Raw genomic sequence first — 8,670 nt, 5'->3', positions numbered from 1 at the left:
TTGCCCACAAAGTGCCATCTCTCCTTGTGCCCAGGCTGTCAATCACTACAAAGAAGGATTGAGGTCAGACGTTAGCATGTATGTCCTGTGGATCCCATGGTACAAACACTGACATGAGAATAATAATTAACTTTATTGGAGCCTAATTTATCCAGCTGTTATTTCTCATGACATATTTCTGTTGACATGGGCCCAAATACAAACACTTATTGGGCAAAGTTCATGCTCATGCAATCAGTCTCACTTAGAGTTTTACAGAAAGGAAAACTGCCTCAATGCTGAATCCTCACTGTTACTGTCTTGGGAGAGTTTGCTTTACTAGCAAATCCCAAAAAACCCCCATAAATGGGCTCTAATCCTAAACCCACACTGATCCTGGGATTCATTTACAAAGGAACAGAAGCAATAATGAGAATGCCTTTTGTGCCACGGTTGGGTAAGGGTCATGACAGATTTTGATTGAGAATCCCAGAATGGTTTGGGTTGGAAGGGACCATAAAGCTCATCTGCCATGGGCAGGAATTCCTTCCTCAAGGCCAGGTTGCTCAGAGCCCCACACAACCTCTGAATGTAAGAGCAATTTAAGTGAGCTGACCTTGAGCAGACCCAGAGATTTCACAAGACACACATGGAAACTCAATCTCTTTTATTTTAGTTCATCAGCTCTGGATTTGGACCCATAGTCACAAGCCCCTTGCTCTCCCACATGCTTTCAAAGCAAGCATCCCTATGGAACACATCCCAATGGGTCTTTGATCAGGCACCTCTGCAGCTGCCTTCCTTTGTGCATGGTGACCTCAAGAAAGGTTTGTGGGTGTGCAAGGCAGCAGCAAGGGCCAATGTGTTGGGATGGGGAAAGATTCACAGTGGATGTGGCAGTGGCTTGCTCTTGAACTAGCCCTTGTACAAGGATGGGACCTTGGCTAGTCCACACCAGTGATAACATCATCAGTGGTGTATAAAGATCACCCACAGTGCTTCCATAGTGATTCCTACCTCTGGGAGTGCCTGTAGGAAGAAGAAGTGTTTATTCTCAGTAAGGCAAGGTCATGTAATAGCTTTTATTTTTTGATTGCTTTTGATTTTCTGAATTGGTGTACGCCAGTCTTCATTGCTTTTGCTGAAGGCTGCCCTTGCATTCTTTTATCTGGGTGATCTCAATAGGAGTTGGTAAAGTCCCATTTGCTGCCAAACAGCATCCACTGGCAGACTGCTGACTGCATGTGTGATTCCTGAGAGCAGTGAGAGTTTGTTTATGGGCTTTGAGTCTATTCTCTATGGTGGAAAAGGACAACATTAAAGAACCTCTTCTGAAAGTCACTGTGATGTTGTACAAGAAGTCCAAGCAGAAACTGGAGGGAAAACGTCTTAGAAGCTTCCATGTGCATATCTACTGCTTACTGCATCTTTGTTCAGCATCACTGATTCTCCCCAGCCCCTGGGGAGGGGGTCCAGCTTGGCTCAGGCTGTCACGTAGACCTCCAGGAGCGCCCCGATGGAGTGCATGCGGTAAAACACAGCCAAGGGGAGGCCGAAGTTCACGATCACAAACCAGGTGGAGTAGCCATAAAATGACCTTTCCATTCCATTCTCGAAGAGGGGGTGAGACCCAAATGTGGGCATGATCCACAGCTGGAGAGATGTGAGGGAAAGAGACACAAGTCAGAGGATGACAAACTGTCCCCTACTTACACCCTAATCTCAGCACTGGCTCAAGAGCTGTAGGAATATTTTAGGAGTATCACAGTAGTCACCTTGCCAGCGAGGAGAAGGAAAATCCCAGAGTTATGCTGTTGACTCCTTGCTCTAATTCAAATCCTGTTGAATCCCTGTAAACCTAAAGACAGCCCCATTCTGCCCCAGCCTGCTTCTCTTTCTATGGGGTTTCATTGTTTCCCTGGGCAATGGGTTTTCACTGGATTAAGGCTGCAATGTTGATTCAAGATCCCAGACCACAGTGTACTTTATTGTGTGAGTTTCAAGCCTGGACACTCATGTTTACAGAGACTTAATGCTGGTACCTGACATTTTCTTTCATGTTTCTCATGAAACACCCTTAATAAACCTAGTGGGGGTTTTTTCAGAGGCTAAAATCTTGGCTAGTAAGGACTCAGTAGCTGTCTCCTCCCATGAAACACAGTAATACTTGACTCTAAGGGTAAAAGAGAGACTTTCTAATTATGAGGGTGGGGTATTATCAGCAAAACCAGTCTTGGCTTTCCTCACCAGTACTTGAGGCTTGGTGGGCAAAGGTTTTTTGTTTGGAATACAGAGAAATACAAAGAGGTCACGTCTGTGTCACAGGTCACCGTGGCTCAGCCGGAGCTGTGACAGAGCAGAGAGCACAATACTTACTATGATGTTGCTCAGAACTAAGAAGAATGAGATCTCCCTCAATACTCTTCTCTTCCAGGTCAGGTGAGAGTAGGTCTGGATGTAGGACAGGGAAACTTTCCGGATCTCCTGTCCCAGCTCCAGCACGCTCATTCGTCTCTGGCGGCAGGCTTCACAATTCTGCACTTCTTTAGTGTCTTCCTCCTTTTCCTCCTTGGCAGGAGGTGTCTGGCTGTGCTCCTGTACTCTGTCCTGCGTGCTCTCCTCTTCCCCAGGCAGCTCTGCAGCCACCGTGTGCTGCTCGCAGCGCCTGGCATGCTTGGCCTCAGCTACAACGTGCCGCCGGTGGAGCCCATCGATGACAAAAACATTCTGGGTGATGTTCTGAAGGATAATGAGCACAGAGTAGGCCAGGGCAAGCCTGTTCAGCAGGTCTCTGCGGTTGCTGGCCACCAGGGCCACAATGGAGAAGTAGGACATGCAGATTTGGCCAAGGGCCGCGGCCATCAGCAGGACCACGTCCAGGCTGCGGGTTGGGTTTTGCACCGTGTCCAGCTCCTTTTTTTCCAAGGCATGGACGAGTGTCCCAGCCACGGCACACACACTCATCAGGGGCAGGAGCACAATGTAGTAGGTAAAATAGATCACAAGGACCTGGCGGCTGGGGTCCAAGCTGGTGGCCTGGATCTGGTACATCATGAAAACACAAGCCCCGATGATTACAGCACTGGTGCCCAGCACAGGTCCAAAGAGCACTCCCTTGAGCTTGAATTTGGGCCTCTTTTCCAGGTTGTGGTGGTGGCTGATGCTTCTCCCCACGTTCTTCCATATGACGTAGAGCATGGAGGAGCAGACCAGGCTGTACTCGGTGTTGAAGGGGTAGAGCAGGATGTAGCCCTTCTGGAAGATTCTGCAGATGGTCGTGTTTGGGCATATGCACAAGGCACTCTCATTGCCTGGAGCTTGAGAAGAGGAAGGTGACAATTAAGAGAGGGATGACCTGGATGTCACGGCTGTCTTTGGGAGTTTCTTGAGTACAGGCACAACATGTGTGTCTGTGCCTCAGAAACAGGGATCACAAGGAAGTTATTTGGCTACTGCTCAGTCCTGAAGTATATGAGGATTCAGAATAACACAGCTTAGCTAATGTCTTTTCCTATCTATGGTCAACACCACAGGTACTGGATGAGAGACTCCTCTTCCTTCACAACAAAGCCTTCTCTGTTTCTCCCCCTGGAATATTAGACTCCCCTTTACTCCTCTATATCCTCACAAAGATGACCACAGCAATTACATGAGCCTCTTCTAGTCTGGCAATCCTGTGCTTGCAGTTAGTAGGAAAAAGTGAGCAAAAATGCTAATTCATGGTGGGCTTTTCCTTTCCTAGACCTCAGTTTTAGGGCTTCACAGCAGATCCCCTCCCTCCAGGTGAAGATCTTCTCCCCTTGCAGCCCACTTCCTCGAGACAACCTCCAATAATAGGGAAGTTGCAGCATTTGGGGGAACTGGAGATATCTGAATCACTGAGACCCAGAGGGTCTCCAGAGAAGTGCACCAGCACCAAGCCTGACAGAGTTCAGAAGTGTTGGACAATACTCTGGGGCACACAGTGGACTACTTGGGAATGGTCCTGTACAGGGCCAAGAACTGGGCTTGCTGATCTTTGTGGGTCCCTTCCAACTCAGTATATTCTGTGATTCTGTGAAATGTTTCCCTAGAAGTCACCTGTGTCAGCCTAACACCAATGGGGATGGGAAGAAGGAGCCTTGCCTATGAATCGCTGCTCCACCTCACGCAGCTGAGACTCCATCTCCATGTGCAGGGAGTCGTTGGTCACGGACAGGAGCCATTCCAGAAGGTTGGTGGCTATGGCGACCATCAGCCCACACCTGGGAGGAGACACAGGACTTGTACAATGTCTGCAGATGGTTCACAGCCAGCGTGTCCTTCCCCTCTCGCTGGCCCATGCACAGATTTGAGCACAGATTTGTGCCCGCTCTACCTGAGGCCCGTGGGGTGTGGCTTTGCATAAACACACCTGAGCATATTCCCACTTGCCATTTACAAAGGAGCAGGGCAGGCAGTGCCTGGTGAAACTGGCCTCAGCTGGAACATCTCCCAGTAACAGGAATGGGGAGACCCCCCCCCCCCCCCATCCTCCAGTCTGTGAGCTGGTGCCTGAGACAGGCAGTAGGAAGACGTTTGGGAGGAAGGAAGAAGCTTTGCAGCATTCCAAGGCACAAAGGAAAACTGAAGGGAGCTGGTGAGCTCAGTTCAGTGGAGGGAGGATGGGTCTGAACAACACATAGTTTGGTTCCTGTGTGACCCAAAATATAAGGTCTGTATAGGATCAGATGCACACATTTCTAGCAGGAATCATAATGGACATCACAGGCAGAAAGGAAAAGTGTTTTTAGAGCAGTAGAAGGCATTTTTTGTCCTTGTTTTTTACCTGGTGAAGTTGTGCTGGACTTGAATGCAGTCCTTAGAGTGATGCCACAGAAAGTAAATCTGCAAGTGGAGAAGAATAACACTGTGAGCAGGGTGAAGTTGGCAGCTGGCTGCACACATGGTGGAAAGAAACAGGTAGAAAAGAAGGTACAGGTCCAAGCAGGAGCAAAGCTGCCTCTGTGTGAGGGTGCAGGGCCATGTGTGCACCTGCACCCCAGTGCTGAGGCAGGTGCTGGCATCCTTGGGTAAGGGCAGCATTTATGTGTGACTGCAGTGAATGCACATCCCGGAGCTCTGTGTTCCTCTGTCCTGTTCATGTGGGAATTTGCTGTTGAGGTGGGAATTAGTTTACTTTTCAAATATGGCTTTGGGTCTGTAAAGAAGAAGGGTGGTGTTGAATAACAAGGTGAAAATGGTGTGAGATATCTTTGTGTGGAAAGGATTTTGTTGGGTGGATGGATTGGCAAGTACAAAGAGGAGCTGAGGCACAGACTGGTGCAAAGACATCTCTGGCAAAATGTGAAATTTCCTCTCTTCTTACTTTGTTTCAAAGCAAATTCCTCTGGATCCTATGGTATGTCAGGTATTTCTAGGGTAATTTTTGAATCTTTCTCCCCTGTCTCTCTAGGTGGCACACAGGGAGGGAGTGCAGGTAGCATTTGAAGTGGTGTGTGATGCTTTAATGCTTTCAGTGCTCAGGAGAATGCCCCATGTTCGTTCACCTTCCCACATCTCCCAGCTTCCCCCCAGCCCTGGAGCTCCCAGGAAAGGGACAGAGAGAACAGACAAGCTTACAGAAGGGTAATGTGCAGTACCTGGGTGCCAATAAAAAGGATTGCAATGACAGGGAACAAAATTTCCACATTGGATTTGCAGCGGACAAGGATTGTGCTGTAGCCAATCTCAAACACATTCAGGAGGATGCTGCAACTGCCAAACAGCAGCACTGACCCTGCACAAAGAGCAAAGGACCAGTAAATAAACCCAGATATGTCTGTTGAGCATCTGAGCTTGTCTGGGGATAGGGGGCCTTGTGCTTCTTGGATTTGTGTGGAGCTGGCAGTCTTTCTCCTGGAATTCTTATGATTTGAGGAGAGGAGGACAAAGGAGAGCCTTTGTCCTGAACCTGACTGCGTGCTTTGACTGGTTAAAGGTGTTAGGAAAATGCAAAGTATTTTCTTGTGCTTGGATGAAGGTGGGGATGGGGGTTTGGGGCTTTTCTGTACAACCTGAAATGACAGGGGTAAGTTAATGGTGAGTCAAGCTTTCTGCCTTGTGGAGGAAACCTGCAATGACCACAAGTCTGCTAAGGCTTGTAGCAGTCCCATCTGCAGTAGTTGGAACCCTTTGACTGTTTCTCCCTTTTGCCTTGGACATGCCTCTGCAGCTTTAGGTACACAAGTACTTTGCAGCTTCCTTCAACTGATTCTCCATGCTTAGTTAACAAGACAGTGCCTAATTAACAAGACAGTGCCTAATTAAAAACTCCACGATAGACCAGAGGCAGGGCTGCTGCGGGAAGGGTAATTTCTCAAAGTGGGGCAAATACTGAAGGGAAAATCTCCCAGGAAAGCCTGGGTGTCACTGGGATGTGACTCAATGGGTAAGAATCCTTCCCTGGCAATAAGGCTGTGGTGATGTTAAATGAGGATGATGGTGACATAGGGCCACTGGTGCTCTTGGATAAACACACTTCTCGAAGTGCTCCTGCCTAAAACCTTTCCTATGGTTTTTCCCACAGTGCTCAGTTGCTGTCCTGGAAAGGGGTTATGCCTGGATTTCTCTTTGTGAAGGGACCAGAGAGCAAAGTTTGACTGGAGGCTGAAGGGAAGCCGAGTTTCAGGTTTTCCTGGCTGCTCTGCTTCTGCTCTGTGGCACCCACTGCGCCCATCAGCCTGACAAGAACTGGGAAGTTCCCAATGCCCTAACTGCATATCCTACAGCTTCTAGCTCTTCTAGTAACAGGGGGAGAATTTCTTTGCCTTCCAAGCCTTTGGAAGAAGGCATGAGAGAAAAAATAAAAGCACAACTCACCCCTAACCCAGATGGGTCCGGCGTGGGAGTCCCTGTAGAGCACGGCGTGTGGCTTCCGGCTGGTGCCCATCAGGTAGTAAATAATCCAGAACACACACAAGACCTTGAGGACGGAGAGCAGGATCCAGACATCTGCCAGAGTGATGGCCACCCTGTTGAAGATCATGCTGCTGATGAAGGCGCTGCCCAGAAACACCACGTTCATGGCCAGCAGCCCTGAGAAGAGCTGCCCAGCCTTCTGAGCTTGCCGGTGGCTCTGCTCCACTGAGGAGCAGTGACGGTACAGCCAGAACTTCTCATAGTGGATTGTGGTGGTGTCTGCTGGGAGTGATGCTGATCTGCTCTTGCAGTGATGGCAGGGCTTGGAGACTTTCTTGTCAGACATGGCTCATCTGCCTGGGGATCACCTGCTGCATTGAAAACAGGGGAGGTTTAAAGGGGGCATGTGCTGAGATGGGAGGCTGTATGCTCTGCTGTGAAGGCCACTTCACTGTGTGGTAACCTCCCTTCCTTGCTTTGCAGCTTTTCCTTCCTTCTCCAGAAGCTGGATGAAGGGGAAAAGGAGATTGGTTTTTAGCCCAGGTTAGGCATTAAAACTTTCCCAGTGAACAGAGTCATTGCAGGGCACTGGGGAAAGGCCCTTCTGCCAAAACCTGTCCAGAGACACGGGATTAATGTGGGTGTCTGATACCTGTACCTGCCCCACAGTACCAGGAGCTGCTGGGACCAGAGGTGCTCAAACCATTCCCACCCTCACCTTTCACAGCTTCTCCAGCCCTGGGTTCAGGTTTTCTCCTTACCCCTTGTTGTCGTAAGGATTAGCTGGAAATGAAGAGCAAGCTTAGACCTGCTTTGAAATTCAGAGCTGTTTGATTTTCAGTCGATGGATCCAACCTCTTCCTTCTGTTTTTGGGCTCTGAGAGTTACAGGCTCCCTGAATGGTCACACAAATTGTGGTAGAGTTGGAGAGAATAAACAAAGGATCTGTAAAGCTTGGAATAAGCTGCAGGGAGAAGATCCAAACTCCCACCCAGGTGGGCCGAGACTGGGAAACAATCAGTACCTGTTTTTCTTTGCTTTTCCTCTCGAAGCTCAAGGCCGTGAGGGCACTGACAAGGAGGAGCTGGAGGGACGGGCCCAGGCTGAAGTCAGAGCCGGGGAGCTTTTCCATCCATCTGCCGGTAAAATCTTGGTAGGGCTGCACTGCTCTTGAGAGGGAAATCTTGCTGACATAAAGCAATCAGGCAACATCAGCCTCTCTATAGATTTGGTACATGGAAAGATGCTTTCATTCCAGAGCGTGGCTCTGGTTGTAGTGAAGTGTTGCCGTTCGAATTTATTTTATTGATTCCTTGTTAAGTGTTTTGTTCTGTTGTACCCCCCTGTTCTCCCCGAGTTGGTTTACCCCTGGGTTTTACCCTCCCTCACGGCTGTCCCTCACGCCATTCCCCGCCCTTGTTCCAGCTCTTTCCCTGCCTGGCAAGGCAACCCAGCCCCTTTTGTTCCCGAACCTTCCCTGCCACTCAAACCTCGGGCCAATCCATGTCTGAACACCCCTTTGGAATCCCCCTACTCCTGGAAGCCCCATGTGCCCATGAGGCCCATCCTCTCCACCCTCCTGCCCCAAGTGGCCCCAGACACTGATGGAATCCCCTCAGGGCTCCCCTGAGGATTCCCTGTTAGTTAGCTGTTTGTATCCACCCCCTGACTTGTATCTGAGCAAAACCCCTTGCACAATAGAGCAAGGGGCTTTTTGTCCTGCTCCCTTCGCCTTGTGGGACCTCGAGATGGAGAGCCTCCTCCTTTCTCCTCTGGGTTTTGTGGCTGGCAGCAGAGATTCAGCATTTCTTT

General features: G+C 49.4%; 1 protein-coding gene across 1 annotated transcript; it reads right to left on the bottom strand.

The window, feature by feature from the left end:
- Positions 1-1,461: 1,461 nt before the first annotated feature.
- On the bottom strand, positions 1,462-7,204 carry OTOP3 (otopetrin 3). Its single transcript, XM_054278948.1, has 6 exons — positions 6,820-7,204; positions 5,601-5,737; positions 4,787-4,845; positions 4,105-4,223; positions 2,356-3,290; positions 1,462-1,632 (listed from the first exon to the last, which is right to left on the bottom strand). The coding sequence occupies exons 1-6, from the start codon at positions 7,202-7,204 to the stop codon at positions 1,462-1,464; spliced, it is 1,806 nt and encodes a 601-aa protein (XP_054134923.1).
- Positions 7,205-8,670: the final 1,466 nt, after the last annotated feature.

Source organism: Melozone crissalis, unplaced genomic scaffold, assembly GCF_028551555.1.
Source record: "Melozone crissalis strain CALT ecotype California unplaced genomic scaffold, PUWL_Pcris_2 ptg000026l_1, whole genome shotgun sequence".
NCBI classification, from domain to species: domain Eukaryota; kingdom Metazoa; phylum Chordata; class Aves; order Passeriformes; family Passerellidae; genus Melozone; species Melozone crissalis.
Note: the sequence above shows the minus strand (reverse complement) of the source record. Positions and strands in the feature narration are given on the sequence as shown.